General features: G+C 36.2%; 3 protein-coding genes across 4 annotated transcripts; 1 reads left to right on the top strand and 2 right to left on the bottom strand.

Moving 5' to 3' along the window:
• Positions 1 to 1,074: 1,074 nt before the first annotated feature.
• Positions 1,075 to 7,580, bottom strand: LOC132188342 (uncharacterized). 2 transcript variants are annotated; one of them, XM_059602766.2, is made up of 4 exons: positions 7,391 to 7,580; positions 6,145 to 6,325; positions 3,121 to 6,050; positions 1,075 to 3,025 (listed from the first exon to the last, which is right to left on the bottom strand). In XM_059602766.2, the coding sequence occupies exons 2-4, from the start codon at positions 6,166 to 6,168 to the stop codon at positions 1,651 to 1,653; spliced, it is 4,329 nt and encodes a 1,442-aa protein (XP_059458749.2). In that variant the 5' UTR covers positions 6,169 to 6,325; positions 7,391 to 7,580; the 3' UTR covers positions 1,075 to 1,650. The 2 variants fall into 2 exon arrangements, with proteins under 2 accessions (XP_059458749.2, XP_059458748.2); XM_059602765.2 differs by having other exon boundaries at positions 7,395 to 7,580.
• Positions 7,581 to 9,864: 2,284 nt separating this feature from the next.
• On the bottom strand, positions 9,865 to 10,752 carry LOC132186802 (histone H4). The gene is made up of 2 exons (XM_059600867.2): positions 10,639 to 10,752; positions 9,865 to 10,363 (listed from the first exon to the last, which is right to left on the bottom strand). The coding sequence occupies exon 2, from the start codon at positions 10,343 to 10,345 to the stop codon at positions 10,034 to 10,036; it is 312 nt and encodes a 103-aa protein (XP_059456850.1). The 5' UTR covers positions 10,346 to 10,363; positions 10,639 to 10,752; the 3' UTR covers positions 9,865 to 10,033.
• A 3,484-nt stretch (positions 10,753 to 14,236) lies between these two features.
• LOC132188343 (SET domain-containing protein) lies at positions 14,237 to 24,235 on the top strand. The gene is made up of 15 exons (XM_059602767.2): positions 14,237 to 14,546; positions 15,088 to 15,197; positions 15,675 to 15,738; positions 15,834 to 15,944; positions 16,131 to 16,190; positions 16,753 to 16,861; positions 17,924 to 17,992; positions 18,921 to 18,961; positions 19,073 to 19,153; positions 19,521 to 19,556; positions 21,174 to 21,257; positions 21,405 to 21,535; positions 22,379 to 22,467; positions 22,555 to 22,703; positions 23,720 to 24,235. Exons 1-15 carry the CDS (start codon positions 14,436 to 14,438, stop codon positions 23,912 to 23,914), a joined length of 1,440 nt encoding a protein of 479 aa, XP_059458750.2. The 5' UTR covers positions 14,237 to 14,435; the 3' UTR covers positions 23,915 to 24,235.
• The last annotated feature ends 1,019 nt before the right edge of the window (positions 24,236 to 25,254 follow it).

Here is a 25,254-nt window from a genome sequence, read left to right as displayed (position 1 = left end):
GGTAACCGTCATCAACTTCTGTTCCCAAATATTCCAAGCAAATACCTTGAGGTCCTTGATCGTGTGCAAACTCTAACACTCTAAACTGTACCCTGTTTTCCCAGCAACTTAGGTAATAGTTTTTTAATGTTTCTTATTACTACTATTATTGCTATTGTTATTACTACTACTTCGACGAGAAGATAAGTAGTTCAACCTGGTTGCTGAACCAAAAAGGGAAGACCATGATAAGCTGATCTGAGTTCTGAATTAGTGAAGATGGATCTACAACATCCACACCTACTAAACTTAATCAAGGCGATCTCTTCCGCCAATGCACTCAATCAGATAAATCCGTGTCCAATAACCTTGCAAAGAAATCCAACAAAAACAATTCCAACGTTGGGATCCATTGTCGTATGCCTACTTGGAGAATATTTTCCTACTTGGACCTGCAAACATTATCTATAGTGGAGAGTAGGGAGTGAAAACACCAATGCCGCAGCACTTCCCATTGGATGACTAACATCCAAATATATTCAGAGTCCAACAATTGCAAAGTGCAACCACTACTAGAGCCCACCGACCAAAATACTTGGTACTCACCCGTCTTTCCCAGTGATACACACTCGCATGTAGCACCCATAAACTCTCTTTCCCAAGAGTAAAAAACATTAAAAAGCAACTCACCTCAAATCCACGGAAGACATTTAGATGAACATGGGAGCTGGTGAAAGCGTACGGTAGTTTCAACCTAGCCAATAACAACTCATTCTGTTTCTATGACAGCCATCCACTCAAGAATTAGCAGAAGATACCAGGAAACCCGCTAAAGGAAAAATCAGTATTGCAGTTAATGCACAAGGCCATACTAAATTCTTCATCAATTATCTCCAGCCTCTTCTGATTGGATTTATACACTAGCGGCATAAGAGTCTGCAAATTTCTTTTTTTCTTAATTCTTCATGAAAGCTTCAGTTCCGCGGCGGAAACTGTACCAACAGGCCTCTTATTGGGTTACATGCATACCTCCCTACAAAGTCAAAGGATTTATAATTCCCACAACATTGAACGAGGAATGTGAAGCAGATCAAATAATAGGCAATTAGCAACTTTATTAATTATTCCTTGATGGTTAAACATTAATTCAAAGTTCTAATAGCTCCTTCAAGCATACCTGCTCTGGACCGCCAAGCACAGCACCAAAATCAACAGTCGAAGATACTAAGAAACTTTAGAAGAATCTTCACTGAAGGATTATATGAAATACCTCGCCAAGATTTATAATGCGCCACCATAATTTATGAAAGTACAACTTAGTAAATAAAGCTGAGACACTGCCCTAATACCCATTATTAGTAGGAACTTATAGTATGAGAGTTTAGTTGATTTAGCCATCATAGTACCAGAAGAACCAAGCTATGTACACGACGCCCAGCCATGCATTGGTTGCAAATCATCCAGTCTTGAACCACACACAACTGAAAAGCAAAGCCAGCATCTGATGTTTCTCTCGCAACTTGAATAAAACTGCAAACAGGCAACTTCATTCATACTTTGAGTAAGTAACATGTCCCTGATCAGGCTGTAAATTACCAAGACCAATTCAGTCTGCAAGTTCTATCTCCACTTAAACAAAACACTAAGTCCTAACTCACAGCAGAATCAAAATCAAAATCTTTTTCTCTTCACTCGGGAGATCTCATCAAACCCATCATCATGCCACACCTGCCCACCATGCCTGTAATTTGCTTCCTGCTCTTCAATGCTTCTTGGTCTTCTAGGCGCATTTCCTGACCGGTTCTTAATCCTCCTGTCAAACTCCCTATCTCTCAAGTTGCCTCTTTGATGGAACTCTGGATCATCTTCTGCACAGAACCTAAAAGGCCTAGGGCCATCCTCTGAATTAAGATGAAAACCCTCACCATTAGCATCATTGTAAGTAGGCCTAAATGAACGGACAGGTCCCCGTCTCTCACCAAACCTTCTTCTCTCATCACCATTTGCATCACCACCAAGCTCATGTAATCTGCCAGTGTTCATGGGCCCCCCAAAGTACTCATCACTATCTGTTCTTTCTCGGGGATCTATAACATCAAATCTCCTGTTTCTGAGTAAAATCCGACCGGATGGGCTCCTATTGGGAATGACAGATCTTGGATGAACATGGTCCCGTCCAGAATCCAAATCCCTCAAATCATTAGATGATCGTGACATATATTGCGGGGAGCCCTGCCTTCTGACCATTAGGTCTCCAGTGAAACAAGGCCGATCTGGAGATCTCATCCTTTCCATCCTGTAAATTGGGGGAGATCTTCGATGAGTCAGTTCTGGATGTCCGCCAAAGCCATCTTGGGATCTTCTCCTTGGAGATGGCCAAGGGACAGGAGAACGAGATCTGGATCTTATTGGAGATTTTGAATGAACTCGGGGAAGACCCCTTCTCTGAACAGAAGAAAAGTTTCTAGTACCTCGAGCAAAATGACCGCCTACTCCCTCATATGCAGGTTGGGGACGTGTGAACATGGGATCTATGGTATCATCAGGAAAAACCCTCATGAACTTCTCACCATGCCTCAGTCCAACCACTTCAGAACCATCTTCATCAACGCATCTACCAGGGCTCACATTTCTTGGAACTCTACGAATCATTTGAACACCACCACGTGCAGCAGGCCCATCTCTTCCTCCAGGAGACCGTCTTCTCTGGGGTATATGGCGAAAAACTGCTCTCTCATCATTTAAATGCTTCCTCCCACCCCGACCAGTGCCAAAAAATGCACCATCTGGTGCAATATTATAACTATCATATTCAAGGTCAGCATCAGCAGATACATATTTATTTCTGGGAATACGAAACTCTGTTGGACCATTATAAAATTCTGGATTGAAGTCCCGGTCAGAATCCCAGTCACCATGTAAACTGTCTAACTGATTAGTGATCCTCCCTCTGCCATGCAAAAATTTTATTCTAGAATTTCTGGGTGACTGATCTTGGTGCCTCTCTTGGGAAAATTTATGGGAACCCTCAACATATAGTTCATCTCTGAACAAAATTAAAAGGATTAGATAATAATAATACTACTAAACTGTAAGAAAGAAGTACATAAGCAAGTAAAACATGGGTAAAAGAATGATCACCTCCCTCGCGAATGAAACTTTTCTCCCTCAAGTGCTACATCGGGTAATCTTTCTCTTCCAGCTCGTGATGGCAATGACCTGGCAGAAATAGGTCTTGTTTTACTAGGAGATGAAGCATTAGAAGCCCGAGACAAATTTATAATGCGGCTCCGATTACCACCACTATTGACATCCTTAGCTGCATCATCACCATTTGCAGATGCTTCCATCTTTGGCAGAGCTGTAATATTATTTTCCACAAAATCAATATTTTTAACATTCTCATCAGCAAACTGAATAACAGCAGCAACAGCTTCTTGGTTTCCTTTAGTGATTTGCTCAAATGATAATTCTCTGTCCTGTTCCATTAAGCAATCTTTACTACCTGATCCGTCAAGTGGTTTTCTTCGTATGTCATTAATGGGCCTCTTCATTTCAGCTCCACTGGCCAGGTTTTCAACAGTCAATGATTCTTGCAAACACATAAGTTTATCAGCATTATCAGTGTCCCCCTTCACCGAGTCAACACAATCTTTAGCATCTTCGTTATTTGTTTCATCAGTAACTTTTGTTTTAGCCTCTTTTTCCTCAGCATAGGATGAAGTGGGATGATAATCACCAGGCTGTCCCACAATGTCCAAGTCTCTATTATCAGAGTCACCTTGATCAATGTGTTCTACTTCTTGTTTCTCAAATATGGGCTCACCTACTGCATTGTGCACTAGAGGTTCCCTTACCTCACCATCTTCATAATCATCTTCTTCACCATCTTGTTTTGTATCCACGGCCCTAGCTGAAGGATGATTCCCATCTGACTCATAATCAGAACTATAAGAATCTTCCTCTAGCATATCAGCAGATATATTAATCTTTTCCTCATCACTTACCGAACCTTCACTTCCCCGCATATCATGGAACTCTTCATTCATGGATTTCAATCTGCACTGCTCAGAATCATAAGCATTTCCATCTCCACTTCTTACAGTATCTGCCACCATAGAAGTACTTGATTCTTTACCATCATGATTCAGAGACTTTTCTAAAGAAACTTGCATAGCTCTTTCACATGCTTCCTGAGGCACAACCTCCCCATTAATATGGGGCCCTATGGAAACAGAGTGTTCACTGTGTTCTACATGGTTTACTACATCACTGGCTATAGTCAATTCTGTTGAACAAGAAGGTTCTCCCACAGGGCGGGAGACTTGTGCAGTTCCAGGCATTGCCACAGCAAAAGAATGATTACTCAAACCTTGCAGCACCTGTTTATCTACTTCTTGTGAAGTCCCCTCTACAGTATTAAGTGCTTCGCGAAAACCCTCATGAGCTGTTTCAGTTTTTATGGATGCACGATCAACTAATTTCAGGGTGCTAGTATTTGAAGATTTGTTAAGACTGCACGGCTCAACTAATCCATGCTTTGGAGTTCTATGATCTAATAATAATCCCATATTATTGGCTTTAGATCCCCTATCATCTAATTTGCTGTTCTCATCAAATGGTTCGGATTTCACAGTCCTATAATTAACCCTGTTCAAATTGCTAGTTGAAGCCACCAATCTTGGAAAGCATATGCTGGCGGAAGGCGGCGTGCTCACCCATGGCTGAAGAGAGGATGGACTAAGGCCTAAATGAAGAGGGTCATCTAATTTATTTTGTTGGCAAGATGGTTTGATCGGTACGGCAAAATTAGCTCTGTTCTCACTCAATACAAGGCTATGCAGTTTGGGAGCAGCAGGAGTTCCAATCATCCCGGTTGAGCAAATAAAAGGTTTTACGTCTTGTGTGCAATCAGATTTATTAAACCCATCAACAGATACTTGACCTGCAGCTGCATCATTAGCAGAACTGTCCCATGCATCCATTGTAGTATTCAGATCCCAGTTTGCCCTATTGGCACACCGCTGTGCACCATTATTTGACTCAACATCATCATTTTTCAACTGAATGCCAGTGTATTCCTTGCTCAAAGACAAATTCAGCAAACCAGGCTCTAAACTATCCTGATCCTGGCCTTTCCCATCACTGTTCTGATCTGCCAAAGCTGGAAAAAGATGTTCCTTTATACCTAGTGTCAATTCAATATTCTGTGGAGCCATATGAATCATGGCTTTACACTTGCCTTCAATTTTTTCTTTGCTATAAATCTCTTTCCCCACACTAAGTGCACGAGCTTCACTTGGTGCTAACTGCAACTTGGCTTTTCCCAAAGTCATAGGAAATGTAGATTTTTCGGCCGCAACAAGCTTGTCTTTGCTTTCAATATCATCCAAAGAACCAGAGTGAATTCTGAGGCTTGGTTCCTCAAGTTTGATCTTAGTGTAAGAATTGCTTTGGACCACAGTAACATTTGTAACATCAGAACTCCCTTCACATTCCTCAGATACAGGTTTCTCGTTTGCATCAGACATAGCAGCAGAACTTGTTGCAACACTAGCATTTGATATAGCTAACCCCTGAGATTGGCTAGCATTTGATATAGCTGACCCCTGAGATGGGCTAAATTGTTCCTTCCGCAGCGAATCCGATAGCACCTTCCCCAGTGAATCAGATTGTTCCTTCCGCAGCAAATCAGCTTGTTCCTTCTGCAGCGAATCAGCTTGTTCTTTCCACAGTGAACCAGATGGTTCCTTCTGTAGTGAATCAGAATGCTCTTTCTGTAGTGAGTCACATTGATCCTTTTGTAGTGATTTTGATTGTTCCTCTTGTAGCAAGTCGGATTGTTCCTTTTGTAGCAAGTCGGATTGTTCATTTTGTAGTGAGTTGGATTGCTCCTTTTGTAGTGAGTCAGATTGTCCCTTTTGTAGTGAGTTGGATTGTTCCTTCATTAGTGAGTCGGAAGGAACTTCAGATAGAGGTGGAGGAGAATTGAATAACGGGAACCTCCTCTTCTTGATAGGAACACCTGCAATGTAATCACTAGACTGCCTGGAAATGGATCTAACCCCAGTCTGCAAACAAAATATTAGTCAAAACAAATATTCAAAAGAACAAGAAATCTGTATCACTACCCAATCTAAGCAGAGAATTAGTAAAGAAATAAACCTCTTTGTTTCCTGAAATTGGCATGACTTCACGATTTGCCAAACTTATAATCCTTCTCTCTATCTTAAACCAATAGCAAATTCCTTGATTAAATTTCTAAATTAATTTTGATATTAAACTAGCCAATTTAACCTAGTCTTCTGAATGCTAAACTCCAGGATGGATAACAAGTAGTAATCACCTGCAAATACAAAAGACAAAGCTATGCCATCATAAATTGGTCCAGATCAAAAATAAAAAATAACAATGATGAAATCCTTATGAATGACAAAACCAAAAATAGCATTTGTCAAACACTGAACAGGATCTAAGATGAAAACACAGAGCAAGACAGATCTTGCATTATAAATATTCATTGGGAGCAAAGAAGAAAAAATCTTGAGGGATGCAAATAAAGCTTCAACAAACGCCAACTGCAAATCCAACAAAATTAACATATACCCTAAACATGATCTTAGAACAAAACACAAGCAAAAACACATCTTAGATTATAAATCTTCACTCGCAAACAAAAAAAAAAACCCTTAAAGGATACAAATAAATCTTCATCAAACGCTAACTAACTGCAAATCCAGCAAAATTAAACTACAAATATTCAAAACTATACCCTGACCTGAACATGATCTTAGATCAAAAGACAACAAAAAAAGAAACAAAATCCATATCCACTCGTATTTTTCCTTGCATGTTTACATAAAAAATACTTAGATCCGTAAAAATATACTACAAGATCCGTTCCTTAAACAGAAGAACAAAAAAAAAAAAAAAAACTGTTTTCAGCAAATATTTTGAAGGCAAACGGAAAATTTAAAAAAAAAAAAAATTGCATCCAAAAATCTTAAAAATTGTAACTTTAACGCGTGCGGAAAATAACATGATCTCTTCAAACAAACAGATCCATAAATTTTCCCCACCGTTTTCACAAATCAGGCGCCGAAAACGAACAAAAAAATAAAAGGTCCAGAAAAAACAGAAAAAGAAAATGGAACTAAATCAAATATGCAGAATGGAGAACACAATTACACCGAGTTTATTAAACAGCAATCGTTTCCAGGAAATAACTAAATCAAGTTTAAAAGATCGGACTACAAAATTAAAAGGAAAACAAAATAAAAAAGAGAGACAATTTCCAGGAAGTACCTGAAATTAAAAAAGAAAAAAGATACACACAGACACGTTGACCAAATTCATAACAGAGAGAGGAAGATGATCCGAAACAATCGATGTTTACAAAGGAAGAAATTACCAACCGAAGAGGAAGGCAAATCAGAGGGGTTTCCGTCAAGCTCGGCAACTTCGAGGAATTGCGGTGCGCAGGACGATAATGACAAAGAAAGAAGCGAAAGAGGGAGAGAATCTAATATATCTAGCCTAGATCTTAAGCCTAGGGTTTCTGCGTTCATACTCAGCCGTGTATCTCCTTATCTATAAAAGCGGTGGCCTCTGTCCACTGCCAATAAATAAAGTATGAGATATGATAGAGTCTTGGTCACGCTTTGGCCCTGACGACCTGCCTGTCAAGTAGTTTTATGACACGTGTTCTTCCTACCTATCCTAGTTGAATTATCGTCTGACGCGTTCCGCACCTTTCCGGGGGAATATTTTATTTTATTTCCTTTCTAATCTTCTTTTGCTTTTTTTCTTTTTCTTTTTCTTGTTTGATTAAACTTTTTGGCATGTGAGTACTTCAGGAAATTGCCTGGCTTTTTCTATGTCAAGTAGTTGCTGCCTTTTTTCCCCTGTTACTTTCCTTTTCGTCTAAATGTTGCTATTAAATCCCTAGGCTTTGTGAAAATATAGCCGACAGGTCGAATTTTTTCCAAATAACACTACTATGCCCCTAGTTTTCCAAATTTAATTTTTACAACCGACACATCACCCACCCAAATAAAAATTCAACCTCTTCCAAATTATTTGATACCAAAATTTTTACATTTATCTGTGTACATAATATTACATTATTTAAAATTTGTGACAATATATTTACCACCAAGTAATGTCATTAACACAAACATGATCATTTTCATTTTATTTTATATTTATGCATTTGATTGTGTATATATTATCACGTTATTTAAATTTTTAAATAGCATGACAGCATATACATCACAAGAAATTATATATACTATTAAATGTAACAAAATAAAATTTTAATTATGAAATATCTATTCTCTATTTCACTTAAAATAAAAATAATCTTTATCTCATTTACACCGTTAAATACAATAAAATAAAATATTATTAACTATGAAATATCTATACACCATTTCATTTAGAATAAAAATAATTTTTATCCTATTTACACCACTAAATACAATAAAATAAAATAACTATATATATAGTTATTTTATTTTATTGTATTTAGTATATAGTTATTTTATTTTATCCTATTTTCATCTCTAATTGAGATTCAAATTGCTAATAAAACATTATATAACAAAATTATAGCCCAAATGAATGAGAACCAGTATGACCCGATCCAACTGCGAGGTAATCATTTGTTCAGCCTACTCCGATAATGGAAATAGGTCGGCCCAGCCCAGTACACAATATTCAGACTCCACAAGCCACAGGTCCGTAAATGAAAGCACCAGGCCCTCACATGTCACAAGTTCGCCATGTTTCGTAATGGACATATATAATGAGTTTTTGGCTTAAAGGGGATTAATGTAATATAAAATGAATAAAAATTATATAAAGTAAATAGAAATTTTGTATAAAAAAAAAAAAAAAAAAATTTGTTTTATAGTAGGTTTTTAATTGAAATAATAAAATAAAATGAATGTTATATAATTTTTTTTTTTTAACATATTCAAACAGAAAAAAGGAAAGAAAAAATTTCAACTAATTATCTCTAATTCATGAGACATAGCTTCATGAGGTATACTCCCCAACTAATTAAGCTATTCCTTTAATACCTAATAAATTGAAACTGTTTGCCATTGACTTAAAAAAAGAAAGTGACTTATACGGTAACAATAGTTGATTTATGTATGAAAAAGTACAAAAACTTTATTTTATAGTGATTTTTTTTAATTTAAATAATAAAATATGATTAATGTAATATAAAAAATAAAAATTCAATTTCACCATTTTTTTTTTTTTTTGACATGTTCACACAAGAGAAGAAAAAAGGAGAATTCAAACTAGTGACCTTCACTTCATGAGGCAGGATTCACAGCCGATTAAGCTATCCATTAGAAACCAATTTCACCATTTTTACTTTGGTATTGCAACCCGCAGAAGAGAGCAAATTGGAGAATCACTACAATTACAGCTCAACTTGAAATACCAATTGAAAGTACCCTCTCATGAAACTCTCATAAATTTAAATACCTTAATACCTTTAGATTAATTTTTAATTAAAAAGGAAAAAAATCATCAGTAAATTTAGCATGCAAAACATGATGAAAAAACAAGCACTAACCCAATTCTTTTAATCAAGTGATTTCAACTCTTAAATCACAATCATCAAATCTCGTATTAAGAAGAAAAACATGTTAAAAATTACTAATCCTATGTCTAAGCAAAAGGTTCCACCTGTTGAAACAAATTGTTCGTCAAAGAAAATCAAACAAAAGCCCCTTTCACAACTCCCTGCAACTTTTCAACTCCTCTTAGGAGGGTCAAGCATTCGGCGGCGATTCAATCAATCCAAAGCGGACATATCTAAAGGATTACATTTTGAAAACTACGAACTCAGAAACTAACAATAAGCCATGGATAAAACACCGATTTCATTCCCGATCTGTATTAGCACAATACACGACAAGTACTTACTTACAATGGCATAACATTTCCATGGAAATTGAAACAAAGCAAGCAAATACCAATTCTACCCCCAAAACCCACTTCCCCAATTCTTGACAGCAAGACTTGTTTTGGAAACCTAACCACCGAACCCGTACAAGGTCCTGCCCTGCCTCTTGAGCGCATAGACCACATCCATGGCGGTCACAGTCTTGCGGCGAGCGTGCTCAGTGTAGGTAACGGCGTCTCTGATCACATTCTCCAAGAAGATCTTGAGCACTCCACGAGTCTCTTCGTAGATGAGGCCGCTGATGCGCTTCACGCCTCCTCTGCGAGCCAAACGCCGAATGGCTGGCTTGGTGATGCCTTGGATGTTGTCGCGCAGGACCTTACGATGTCGCTTCGCTCCTCCCTTTCCAAGCCCCTTGCCTCCCTTGCCGCGGCCAGACATTTTTGTTCAATGAGAGATCTGAAAAATCGAAAACGTAAAACAATATATGAGGACGCGAATTCGTACAAATTAATCAAATCAGGGTTTAAACCATTCAAAATTTGAGGAATATTTGAACAATAATGGTGGAAAACCGATAAATAGAAAGCTACGAAGCCCTAAAATCTCGTTGCAGCCGGAACACACAGTAAAGGAAAAAAAGCCATTGCTCAAGTAATATTTTGAATGAAAAGAGCAGAAGATGAACAGAGCTAAAACCCCTGCATCGATGGAGAAAGGAACCGAAGACGAACCTGAATCGCACAATGCTCTGAACCACCTTCAAGGAAACGCGAGAGAGAGAGAGAGAGAGAGATTGCTTCTTTGTTGGGGTGAAGAATGAATCCTGTGACACTTATAGTGGAGACCTGAAGGATGGCATTCTGGGGTCGATCCGGGATGCGGGTTTTGGGGGAAGTTATGACCCGTCGATCTTTTAACGTGTGGCTTAGATTGCATGTTCAACTAAGCAGTGGATCGATGACGTGGCAAGGTGTTTGAGCGCTATTTTTTTTGGTTTTCGCGGTTTCTACTTTGAGCTCCAGCCTCCAGGTGGAGTTCCCCCCCACTTTTCAAACGTGGTTAAATTTTGAAATTTCGAGAATTATACAAGTTTTCCATACAAAACCAATAAATGTAATGTGTCATGAATTTAATTATATATATTGATAGGGTTTAAATTATGTTATTAGGATTTCAATTATGTCAATAAATAATTTATATCATTAGGGATAAAGGTTTCAAATTTTTAGCCTATAAGTAAACCCGCTTTTTTCACTACCGCCGGTTAGTGGAAACGGTGCCGTTTTCTACTAAATGGTACCGTTTTGTCCGATTAAAAATTAAGTTTAAAAAATCCATTAAAACTAAAAAATTTTAAAAAATAATAATAATTAAAAATGTACAAATATTAAAAAATTTAAATTAAAACAAAATAAGGTGACCGGCCACCGCCAAAAGGCCAAAAGAAGAAGAAAAAAAAAAGAAAAAAAGTGGACGAACCCAGTAGGAAGTATGATGCCAACAGCGAAAGACTTGGTAGAGCAGAGAAGAAGAGGTTGATGTCGATACGGAGGAAGCGGCAGTTCTTTCCGACAAGGAGGATGGTGATTCCAACCACTTCGGGCCTCCGACAATGAGGATCGACATGATGGTGACGAGTTTGGCGATGAAAATGGAATCTCATCCCGCCAACAAACTAGTGGTCTCCGCCCACGACCCAGTAGTTTCTACCTGCAATTTCGCCAGCAACTACGCAGTCCCACAAGCAGCAAGCTCCAATGTCCACCAATGAGTGACGCCAACGAACCTGCAGTTCCACCAATGGCCCCGCGGCCTCAACTCAAGTTCGTCCTCCTCACCTCAGGGTTGCCAGACTTTGCATCAAGTTTGTTGGACTTCAGCGAGTCTGCAGCAAGTTTAGAGCCACCCCCAGATGGCCGGCCACCCCATTTTATTTTAGTTTATTTTCTTTATTTTTTTTTAGTTTTTTTAATATTTTTGCCTTTTTAATTATTATTTTAAATAATTTTTAAGTTTTAATGATTTTTTTAACCCTAATTTTTAGCTAAACAAAATGGTACCATTTCCGTTTTCCCTAATTTTTAGCTAAACAAAATGGTACCATTTCCGTTTTCCACTACATCATGCAAGTCGGATCCCTTTTTGCATACTCCTTGAATTTTTAAAAATTTAATTCAACTGTTTAGCTTTATCACAGATTTAAAACTGATCATTTCATATGTTTTTCATATAATAAAGTGGCGCTCATTAAGCTACATCAACATTTTTTGTCACTTTCATATTAAAATGATAATTATTTATTTTACTAAATACTAACAAATTAATTTTTCTTAAATAAAATATACGAAGAGCATAGAGGAATGAGGAATACTACATATCCTAAATTTGTTTCCTCAAAATTGGTTCTCAAATGATGTGTCACCATCTCATGAGATTTATTATTTTAGAAAGTGTGTCACCAACTCATAATATAGTGACACATCATTTGATAAAATAACTTTTAAAAATTAAATTTAGAATATGTAGCATTTCTTTAAAGGAATTACAATCAAAGCAGACCAAGGAGGCAACATAGATCTATGTTTGGTTGGCACTATTATCATGGAGGGAAAAAAAATAATATACAGTGAGACTTTCCAATCTACAATTAATGGTATTTGCTTTGTAACATATAAGCCTCTACATTTTATTTAAACTGTTACATGTAATGGAAGATTTAAATTTTGAAAAATGAGAATTTCCTATTTAAAAAAATCTGAAGAGATCTGATTCTAAATATCTGAGAGTCAATAAGACCTTACTTTTAAGGAAATTGGCAAAAATTTATATCTGCTTAAGTTTCAAGATGTTAAAGAAAGCAAATGTGGATATGATTTTAGTATTAAAGACTACAATGAGTCTTTTTCAACTGTAGAGTTATTAAAAAAAAAAAAAAAACTGTAGAGTTATTAAGTATGGGTTAAGAGCATTCCCAGCAGCTACCCGATCATTTTCCCTAAATTTAAGGATCCAAACTACTTTTTGCTTCCCTATATCAATTTACTCCACAATAGCTTCCCTAAATACTTCCCTATATCATTAAAATATTGTATTTTTATTTTACTTTTTTTATATTTTATTCCTTTAATTTACACTTTCTCTCTCCTTCATATTTTCTTCTTCTTTCTTTCCGATGCAGCACAGGCGCAGCACAGCAGCAACCCATTTCTTCTTCCTGTGATTTCTTCCTTTTCTTCTCCTCCCAACAAGGAAGCTAATGTCCTCACTCCTGTCCCTGTGATCCTCTTGCACCCAACCACCTCAAATTTCTTCAATTTCCAACACCCCCTCGCGATCGCTATCAACCCCATGTCGTCCAAGTCCGCCGAGTTCTTTATCGACAGCGACTCCAGCCCCGCGCACAACGCGACCCCATCCAACTGCGACCCAATTGGCGCTCACACGCCTTGACGCCTTGTGCCTTTGATTTGATTTCTAGGTTTCTTTGGTTTGATTTGATTTATGGGTCTGAAATCTCTGGTTTGAAATCTCTGGTCTGAAATCTCTGAAATCTCTGATTCGATCTGAAATATCTCGTTTGATCGATCTGGGTTTATGGTTTGATCGTTTGGTGGTGCAAGAGAGAGAGAAAGAGAGGTGAGAGAGAGACGTCTGGTTTGATCTCTGGTTTGGTGGTGCGAGAGAGAGAAAGAGGTGAGAGAGACATGAGACGGGAGGAGAGAGGAGAGATAATATTTTTTTTCTAATTTAATAAGCATGTGGATCGCTACAGTTGAACCCAAAACATTGGGTTCAACTGTAGCAGCTGATGGTTTAAGGAACCATATAGGGAATCTGCTGTAGGACGTTTTTTGCGATTTTTTAGACATATTCCCTAAATTTAGGGAACAGACTCCCTTATAGGGAGTCTGCTGGGAATGCTCTAAGGAGTAATGATACAATACTGTTCACTATTGTTGATGAATTTTATTGACTCTTCAAAAATTTTCACCCAAATAGTGAGTATGTTTGGAGACTTTTTTTTTTTTTTTTTTTTTTTTTAACATGTCACACATGGAAAGAAAAAGAGGATTCGAACTAATGACTTTCGTTTCATTAGACGTGGACGATAGTCGATTCACCAAACTAAATATAAGGATATTGACAAATTTCTATAGTCTATAATTAATAAATTAAGGATAAATATTACACTTTATAACTTTATTTTTTCTTTAAAAATTAATTTTTAAATAACGTGTCATTGTCAAGAATATATTTTTCAAAATAATAAACAGTGACACAATATTTGAAAATTAACGGAAAAAAAAAAAAAAGAAGAAGAAGGAAGAATTTGGGAAGTCTGAGGAGTTTGAAGGTGCGGGTTTATTTTCCAAAACAAAAAAATTTCCAACGAAAAAAAATTTGTCCTTTCGGCACCCGGAGAATTCGCTTTCCCAGTCTCAGCTTAACTGCTATATCTTGCGGAGATAAACTTGCTGCCTGGGAACCCTTTGAAAACGACGACATTTTGACCGCTCTCAACCCTGCAATGCTCTGGGCAACTCGAACCTTCAACCTCCGGTTGTATCAACGTCTAATCTTTGCTGTCCCTCATAATCTCCGCATCAAGCTCAAGTTATCATCCTTATCCGTACCCCAGGTTTCGATCCAACATCTCTATCTTTGGCCAATTGTAGCAAAGCAAATGTTATCGGATTTATAATTCCTAATAGAACTGTTTGTTTGAATGTATGTAGAGAATTTCGTTTATTTTCATCATTTTTCTCAGCAACCAAACGGGGGGCTTCTCGTTTGGGATTCACTCAACATTTTAGCTAAACTAAACTAATTGTGCTCAAATAAGTCTGTTGGAGTAATGATGGAGAGTGTTAAATTATCAGTTTTTCTAAAAGCTTAAGCTAACATGAAATAGATAAATTTAATCATTTAATCATTAAATTAACACTCACCATCACACGTGGGTTTAAACTCATTTTTAATAGGTAAGATCCAACACGTGAAATATTTAATTTAAATAGAAGTGATTTGACAGAGTCAAGATTCGATTCCCTGACCTTTGGCTTGATACCATGGTAAACCACCAATTATCCTAAAAGCTTAAAATGATAGAAATAGGTAAATTCAATCACTTAATCATTACTTTAGCAAAGTCTTTCATGCTGCCACATTGTTTTTGATAGGGGTCATGCTCTTTGGATGAGGACTGTGATGATTTTCTTCCATGGTTGGAGCAAAAAGCTGGGGCTAAGATCTCATCAGTGCTTTCGATTGGCAAATCCGCTTATGGCAGGTTCTTTTTTGTAGGATACCTTGCTTGTTTTCTATAGCCCTCTTCAGTTGCTTACCAGATTGAATAGGAACTTTAATTGAAACAATACTAGCATCTCAACCAAATTGAAACACATTAGTTACATTATGTGGAAGTTTTGAAAGTTTGTAGCAATCTAGTTTGGTTACCATTCATATTGATAACTCGAACAGTCTTGCATTCAACTCCTGAGTTTTTGGTGGTAAATTTTGATGGTGTTGGCTATGAGCAAGCGTGCATGCGTTCCTTCTCTGCCTACCGAAGAAGAGTTATGGTTTTAGGCATGGAAAAGGTTTGTGTTTTGTTATAATACTCCAAAAGCATCGTTCATGAAAATCATATAAGTTTTGTCATTGAAAAGTATTGGATTGTCTATTGGTGTATGTATAGTCAATATGGATCTCATTATTACTATTATTATTTTGCTTGGTTTTGGTTACATTTGTTTCCTGCATTCAGGTCTTTGTTTGCTTCTAAAACCATACAAACTGGAGAATACATTTTGAAGGTTCCTTACTGTGTGGTATATGATTGATAAACTTTGCTGTACCCTTGTAAGACACATCTTGCAATAGTGAGCAAATTAAATGTACTTTGATTTACTTACTTGATTTGCAGGAAATAACACCAGATAATCTTCTTCCGGAAATCAAATCTTTGTTAGGTGATGAAGTTGGGAATATTGCTAAGCTTGCTGTTGTAGTTCTTGTTGAGCAGAAACTCGGCCAGGTAATATTATTTTTCTTTTTGTATGCTTTATATGAAAGTTTGTATCTATATTGATGAGTGGTTGTGTGTATTTTACATTTGCTTGCTTATTTCAGAATAAATTTTTGTTTATCTTGTTGCATTGCTATCTTTAGCTTATATGAAGAATTCAATGTTTTTTTCTATTATCTATTTCTTTATTTGCAGAAATCTGAATGGGCCCCTTACATCAGTCGTCTTCCTCAGCATGGGGAGATGCACAATACAGTAAGTGATTCCTTTGTTCTTGTTGCATCATAAATATTTTCTGAGTTAAGGTCATACAGTCAACTGTTCACTGGAATGTAGTTTCTGTGGAAAATTTGCAGTTTCAAAAAGGTAGGATTTCTGGAAAGTGCTGGCAATAATTCTGTTAAGGGCTTGCTCTCGTCATTTGTACATGTATTAAATCAGTGGTGTGGAACCTGTTTTTTTTTTTTTTTTTTGTGATTTTTCTAATAGATTAATGGATGGATGGATGGAACTTGATATCTACATTGGCTGCCCCACCATTATATCTAATTTAAAGCAGCAATATTTCACGACAAGCATTTTCATCTCTCAGTTAGAACACTGCCGTAGGCTTTGAAGCCAAAGTAGTAACCCCTTTAATAAGGGGGAGGTCTTGGGTTTAACTTATTGAAAGGAAAAGGATTTGGGAGGGGGAAGGCTACCCTCGCTGTACTACAATAATATGAGAAAAAGAACCTGGTTGTTCTTATTCTTAGCATAATGGTCTTTATCTTATTAGCATACATATGTCTGTGATATGTGGTTTAAATCTTTGTAGATATTCTGGAGCAAAGGTGAGTTAGGAATGATTCATCAAAGCTCAGTATACCAGGAAGCAATCAATCAAAAATCTCAAATTGAAAAAGATTTCTGGGCAATCAAGCCAGTAAGTACTTCAATCTGTTTTTCTTTGGTTTCGGCTGATTTCATACACACATCTGTGCTTCTCTGTGTGTGTGTGTATGCCATGCACACGTATGCACACGCATGCATGTGTATGTTTAGCTTTTTGTCTCCGGCTGGTGGTTATGCCCATGATGGTGTATGGCTTTGGACTTCAGCAATCTTATCACCAACTCTTATTCTGATTTAAGAATGGTAGTAAGATAAGCTGATTACTCTTGTCCCAAGAGTCATAGGGTTGTAATAATTTTAAGATATATTATAGTTCATTTAAGATATATTTCCATGTTCTAGAGAACATTCATCAGCTTTGAATGTTTTCAACCTTCAGATTTACACTCTTATTCAATTGTTGGTGAAGATTGTGAACAAATTTTTTTTTTTTGATAAGTAAAGATTGTGAACAAAAATGGGCATAAATTCTGGCAATCTCATCAGTTACTCTGTTAAGCTACTGTTTTGTGGGACAAATAACTTCTGAACTGAACAAGAATGAGGACAGGACAATGGAAAACAAATTCTCCCTCCCTCTCTGTCTCTCTTCCAGATTTAGTACAAGACAACTGAAAAAATATGCAAAAAGCGATGTTGCTTTGCTGCCATCAATAATGCTAGTAGTGCAACTACTCTGATACATCAATCTTTTTGTTCTTGTTTTTGTTTTGTTTTGTTTTTGTTTTTTTTTTTTGGGTTTGTTTGTTTACTTCCTTTTTTTTTTCCTTCTTTTTTTTGTCCTGACATTTTTCCTACCGGTGAGATTTGAGCCTAAGATCTACCCCAACCCTTACTATTTGATCCAAAGCTCTAGGGATGTCTTACCATTACGTACAATTTAATGTTTTATTTGGTTTTCTACATAATTAACTAACCAAACAAAGAAATTAAAAAATTGCCATATTAAACGGTGCAATGCACATATTAATGGGGGCCAATCTTAAGTGAAATGTATGTCATGTGTACTCATCTTATCTTACTACATATTGACTTTTTGTGGTAATTTTTTGTAATATATCTGATTATGATTTAACTTGTCTTATGATTTCGGGCTCTTCAACGCATCCCTGAACTTCTTGGAGATATCACATATAAGGATTTCATGCATGCATGTGCATTAGGTAAGTAACTTCATTTGGAACTACGTACTTCCTGTGATCTGTTCTGCCATCATGAATCATGTGCTGGAGTACATATAATTCTCTCTCTCTCTCTCTCTCAACAAAAAAGCTGATTATCGAAGTCTCTGCAGTATGAATTTCATGAGTTGATTCTGTTATGATTAAAGTTTGGTTAGTGAAAAATAGTTCTGATCAACATAAAGTTGCATCAATAATTGGCTATGCTTTGATTAGCAAAATATGATAATTTGATCCATTGAGTTTATGAAGTCATTCTGGTGTTAATGGACCTATGCGAATCCAAAGAGCTGAAGTTTCACTGTACTTGGTAGATATTGTCATATTGCTCTTCTGCAATAAGGAGTTGATGTTTTTCCCTAGTGAGTCATATTCTATTGAGCTGGTGATTAACCCATCACCTCCAGTTTCTTGGTTTATGGATTAACCATCCTGGACGAGACCCTGTTAAAAGGTTTTTGATATTTAAAATACTATTATTTTGGTAAGCTTGAATCTTTTAGTTTTTCTGTTCTGTTCATTAGAGGCTGTACTATTTCTATTTGACGCTGATGTCCAGTTTTTATATTTATATTATGGTAAAGTGGTGTACTATGACATAAACTTTCAGAGATAGTTGGTAGCCTATTTTTTATCTTTGTGCAACTGTGGAAAATGTGTCTTTTTACATATCCGTTTGTCTTAACTTCCTGTGTTTTATTGTGAATGAGGCTTTAGTTTATCTTGTTGTGGTAATTGTGTGGGTTTTCGTGATTTTTTTTTATCCTTTTTTTGGGTAGATATTTCTCTTGTATACTTCCTGCATACTTGGGTGCACCCTTTTGCATTTTAATGAAAACCACTTTAAAAAAAAAATTGTGTGGGTTTCTATTCTTTTAAGTTATTTGAAAGTTTATTTTGAATTTAACAGTTGGTTCTCGAGCATGGGGAAGCACAAGGGGATTATCTCTGGTATTACTTTTGTTATGACGACATCCATCTTTTGTTCTGAAGGATTATGAATAATTACTCCTTGGACTCTTTTTCTATAATCACCCATTTAATTATTATATTATTTTGTAGATTCCATTTGCTGACTTTTTAAATCACGATGGAGCTTCAGAATCAATTGTATTGAGTGATGAAGACAAACAAGTCTCAGAAGTAATCTCTCTCTCTCTCTCTCTAATTTCTTTATTTGCAATTTTTACAATGGTCATGATCAAATTATAGTAATTGAGTTTTCTTTTTCCTCTTTTTTTCTCGGTATTCAAAATAAGATGGTGTTGTTATGGCAAAATTTAGTTAATTCATAGGAGAGAATTAATTTTCGACATGAAATTTTGAAAACAAATATTGTGACATTTCATTTTTTACAGCATTTTCAACTCTGTTCTCATGCACCAGTTTTGTTGTTTCTATTGCATCCATAAACGACCCCCCTCCAAGGACAAAGCCTTCCCCCTGCCCCCATATATATAGCTGTTTTTATATCTGTTAAATTGGGCTTGTTCAATTTATATCTGTGCAGGTAATTGCTGATCGTAATTATGGTCCTGGTGAACAGGTCAGACTCTGAGTATTTCTTTCCCTTAATTTAAACAATTTGGTTCCCTTTAGAAATAATTATTATATTTCTGTTCAGAATTTCTGATTTTGGTTGCTCTATGTAAGAAGTAGGTATGTATCATCTAGAGTTGAAATTCGACAACCTTGTGCTGCTTTCTGTCACTGCCTTTGTCATGTTTTACAGTTTTGTGGTGGACTTACGCTCTGCTTATGCTATAGAGCCCATCCCCTCCTTTTCTTTTAGATTGTTGAAGCTTCTTCTAGTGCTTCTTTTTTTCTAATATCTTTTTAAGGCTCTGGTGCCATTTTTGTTTGGTTGCTAACATACCTGGCAAGAAGTTTTTTAATTAACATAATGTAAATTGAGTTGGGAAATGCTAGACATCCCAAGACTTCCTTCCCAAAAGTTGTTCTCAAATGATGTGTCACCATCCTATGAGTTAGTGACATACTTCCCAAAATAATAAATCTCATGAGATGGTGACACATCACTTGAGAACCAACTTTTGGGAGGAAAATTTGGGATGTGTAGCACTCCTCAATTGAGTTATGTCTCTGTGAACAACAAACTGCACTCAGTATTTTAATATCTCTTGTTCTTTTTCTTTTACTTACTCTTAAGCAAACCATAATTACCAAGAAAGAGACAATTCGCTGCTTAAAAATTGGTACATCTTAATAATCTGCATATTGGTTAAATTATACTTTAAAATTCTGTCTAAGGATGACAGCATATTCATGTAGAGTGGTATCTCCAAGAGTAGAAAAAGAATTGTAGGTTTTGAGTTACTTTCTAAATTAAGCAGAAGTTTGAAGAGCCCCGGAATCATGTATTGTCTCCTTGAACAATATTCATGTGTATTTTATAAAATAATAAGAACAACTACTTTTTAAGTGTTATTGAGACGACAGAGCTCCAGTAAACAATGAAGGCTCTCATTTACCTTGGAAGATTATTTGGCGGACCAAGGCTCCCTTGAGGGCAGCTTTTTTTGTTTCGTTAGTGGCTCTAGGAAAGATCCTTACCATGGACAACCTTAGAAAGCGACTTGTCATTGTGGTCGACAAGTGTTGTATGTGTAAGAAAAATGGGGAATTCATAGACCATTTGCTTCTTTATTGTGAGGTTGTTTACGCCTTAAGGAGTTATCTTGGGTTATGCCTAGAAGTGGGCTGCTGTAGCACCCGGAATGTTGTTGTGTGGAAGATGGTGCTTACTTACCTATTGTGGTGCATTTGGAGGGAAATGAATGATAAGAGTTTTGAAGACCGCGAGAGGAGCTTATATCTTTATTCTTTTATGCTCTTTATCTTTGGACAACAGCTTTTGTATCTTCTTTTGTGCTTAATTTTTATGATTTTCGTGTTTTTTTTTTTTTTTTTTTTCTCCTCCTAGCTAGGTATTTTCTCTAGTATACTTGTTGTGCACCTGGGGGCATTTTACGCTTTTATTTACATCTTGATAACTTATCCAAAAAAAAGAAGTTGCCCCTTCATGCTTATATGTTTACAAACGTATACTGTCAAAATGTAAGCTTGTAACTGCTTAGATAATGTTGCAGAATTATTTTTTTCCTAGTTATGATTCTGAAGTTAGCTTGAAACATTTGTATAGGTATTAATAAGATATGGAAAATTTCCAAATGCTACCCTGATGTTGGACTTTGGCTTTTCTCTTCCATACAACATACATGACCAGGTTAGTCTTAAATTTGGAATTTGAAAAAGCTCTATTGGATTTTGTTATGATGGGATGATTTCCATATAGTGCATATTCTGTTTTAAGCGCTTTTCTTGTTTATTTTTGTCATGGCAATAATCTCTTACTGATGATTTGGCTACTCAGGTTCAGATCCAGTTTACCATACCTTGTGATGATATTCTACGTGAAATGAAGATTGAACTTTTGCAAAGACATCATATCCAAACCAAAGATGTCAATAGTTTCAATTCCTCTGTGGAATCTTTCACAATCAAGTTGGTACTGATACTTGTTTCTTAAACATCAAATGCCATATGAATTGAATGATAGTGCAATTTCATGAGCTCTATCAGACTGGATTTAAGGATTAGTCGAAAGCTTGAGTACTGATAAATGGTGGTGCTTTTGTTTAAAAAGAGTATGAATTGGTGGCAGCACAATTAATTATCATCCGAACAACAGCTAGAAAAATTGTACCTTATTGAAAACAGTGCCAGTATCTGTAACTACTGATTTCCAGTATAATTAAACTGACTTATTCTGAACATATTGCACAGCAAGATATGTGTCTTCACCCTGCAAAACTTATAATATCTAACTTATCCAATTACCATTAGAATTAACAATTCCAAGCTGTTTGAAAAAGCTGTAATATTTTGATAATATGATGTTCAACTTAAGTGACAAGATACAGATAGAATATCCTATACTTATAATTACTCAAGATTATTGTGGAAGAAAACATTGCATACGTTGATGGAGCCTATTTCTTTCTTCTTTTTAATCTGAGGCTGGCATAATAATAGCCGTGACCAATGGATCCTGTGGGTACTTTATGAGGTCACTTAAATGATTGTTACTTGCACTTTCAAAGTTCTTTATTTGCTGCAATATACTGATATGTTCAATATACTTTCTTACCTTGCAATATACTTGATTTTGACTTGTTTGTTGTTGTGTGGGTTGTGAATTTCTCATTTTTCCTGCATTCAGTGATCAACATTTGGTTTTACATGCTGCCCCCGAAAGACACCCACAGAAATCATGTTGTCTAGATTTCTCTATATGATGATTGCTTTCAGTTAACCATCTGTTTATAATGACTCAAAATCATATAGGGAAGTGAGGTCCGCTAAAGGAAAAGGGAGAGGTTTGCCACAGTCACTTCGTGCATTTGCTCGTGTTCTATCTTGCACCACTCCTGAAGGTGTGCTTTAAATCACATTATTCTTGTATGTGGTGTAATTTGTTTACATGCTAGTATTTCCTTAATGTTGTCTTGATCAAATTTCAGAACTTAGTGATTTGTCTTCGGAAGCCGCACAAAATGATGGCAGGCTGGCTAGACGTCCTTTGAAGAACAGAAGCAAAGAGATCCAGGCACACGAGATACTGTTATTACGAATCACTCAAATAATGGAGGAATATAATGCAGCCATGAAGGTAAAGACCCGATGGGTTTTACTTTATTGTTTGGTTGGACTGTCAATAAGATAACGTGGTTTGCTATTAAAATTTAGGGAAAAGTCGTATGTAGTCTTTAAGTTTTTATCTGATTTGAATTTAGTCCTTAAGCTTTCATTTTTAATAATACAATCCATAGGCTTTGCCCAATTTAAAATAGGTCCTTCTGTCATTTTACCGTTAAAGTTAACAGTTTGTCATATGTCACATGTCTTATTTAACACGTCATAAACACTCCAATAAATTGCCATGTCAACAAGTATTAAGTCATTCATAGGAAAAAAAAAAAAAGACAAAAAAAGAAAAAAAAATTGATTTGACATGTAGAACTTAGAGAAACACAAAAGCTGAGAACCTAAAGAATAATAAACCCACAATAACAAAGACTTCAGTTCCGTTGGCGTGGCATTGTATTAGGTTTTTGATATAGACGTTGACGTGTTAAATGAGATACATGTGGCAGATGACAAACTGTTCATTTTGATGGTAAAGTGATAAGAGATATCAATTTTAAACTCAAGCAAAACTTAAAGGCCTTATTCTTGAAATTGAAAACCCAAGTACTAAATCCAAATTAGATAAAAACCTAGGCTAAATATGATTTTGTAGCGTCAAGTTTTATTTTGTATTATTCATGGCGCTATAGCTCACTTACTGTTTCTTACCTTAATATTTAAATTACAAGTCAGTCAGCATAGTTAGTGAGATGATGTTGTTTGATTCAAATAAAAATATCAAGAAAATACTAAAAAGCAGAATATTACAGATGGCAGTGAATATAGATCAAAGTGTAGATTTTATTGCTCATCTTTGATTGAAAGTGGGGTGTACATTTGAACCCGACTGTAAATTATGTTCTTAGTCTTTACTAAAATGAGGAGAAAAAACGATGATGATATAAAATATCCAACCCATTTCTACATTATCCAATGATTGCTCTTGTCTTGTTAATAGAAGGGTTTTCTTTGTTTTGAGTTTCTTGTTTGTGCGTACAGCCTCTGGCGCCTGTCAGCTCTTCCTCCATGTGTGAAAAGCTTGCTCTTCGAAAGCAAATTGCTCGGGATCTCCTTGGCGGCGAGCTTCATGTTCTCAAATCTGCTTCCGCATGGCTGAGCAACTACTGTGCAACCTTGAGTTCAAGCGCCTACCATTGGGAGGATATTGGTGATTACAGAACCATTCCAGGATGAAAAGGAGATTTTTGTAAATTGGTTGCAAGTAAAAATACGTCATTTAAACAATTTTCTAAAATACATGGGGGACTAGGTAGGGTGAGAGAAATTTCTTTCAATTTAGTCTATTATATTAACATGTGTTTAAAATGTATACCAATATATATATTATAAATACACCGCACCCCACCCCACCCCCTTTTTAGTCGGTATCACCTCAACCACCATGCGAGGCGAGGGATGGTGACCACCTGATTTGGTGGTTGCGACTATCAAGTAGTTACTCGTTGGTGGTGGCAACCATGATTGAAAGTTCCTTTAAGGTCCATAGAGGCTGGACAAATATGTTTTTCACGTTGCATTTTCATGTTTATAAATTTTTTGGTTGACGAGGCAGTGCCACATCACACATTGTTGGAGTAAAATGAGATGAAAAATGATTGGGGGTTTTAAAACTTTTACAACACAATCAATTACAAATTGATGAGGTAGCTCATAATTGGTACAGGCTCGTTTGGTTCACGAAATGCGTATTCTATTAGAAAATTAAATAGTTGTTATTGGGAATAAAAGATAGTGGAAAAAAATAGTTATTCATATTTTTTAATTTGGTAACAACACTGGAATTTAATCAAAATTACTAAACCCCCTTTTTTTCAACTCATTAAAAAAAAAAAAATGAAAAATAAAGTGGGTGGCCTTCCACCTCTACTCACATAAGCGGCCATAGGTGGTCGTGGGTACGGGTGAAAAGGCAGTTGTGGTTAGCGGTTAGTGACTAAAACTGCTAACTGCAACCGCCTAGGCGGTTAGTAAATTTTACTAACCACCTCTGCTAACCGCTAGAAGGTTAACCGCATCCAAATAACCGTCATTTTTACTAACCGCTTTTTTTGGGCTTTTTTTTTTTTTTGCCGGTTTTTGGGCTCACTTTAAACAATTTTTCTTTTCCTTTTCATGGTCATTTTAGCATTAAAAATTGCTATTTACCAAAATCCATGTTGGTCGCCTTCTACAAATCTATGCAATATATAATACAAATAAAATTATAACAATGTTTGTAAATCATCGCTTCACTTATAGTCTTCTACACAGCATACAAATAAATATATATAATAAAATTATATATATTATATGAAATATATAATAAAATTATATATATATATATATAAACGGTTAGCGGTTAGCAATTTTCAAAAAATCAATAACCGCTTTCAAAAGCGATTAGCGGTTAATGCGATTAGCAGTTATAGCAGTTCTAAATTTTCACCCTTAGCCGTGGGCACCCCCAATGGCCCTCGAGGTGGCCATAGCCACCCCAGAGGAGCTTCGGGGTGGTGCGCTGCCACCCATGAAGC

Source organism: Corylus avellana, chromosome 6 (genome assembly GCF_965113065.1).
Source record: "Corylus avellana chromosome 6, dhCorAvel1.hap1.2, whole genome shotgun sequence".
NCBI classification, from domain to species: domain Eukaryota; kingdom Viridiplantae; phylum Streptophyta; class Magnoliopsida; order Fagales; family Betulaceae; genus Corylus; species Corylus avellana.
This window is presented reverse-complemented; position numbering and strand designations above follow the sequence as displayed.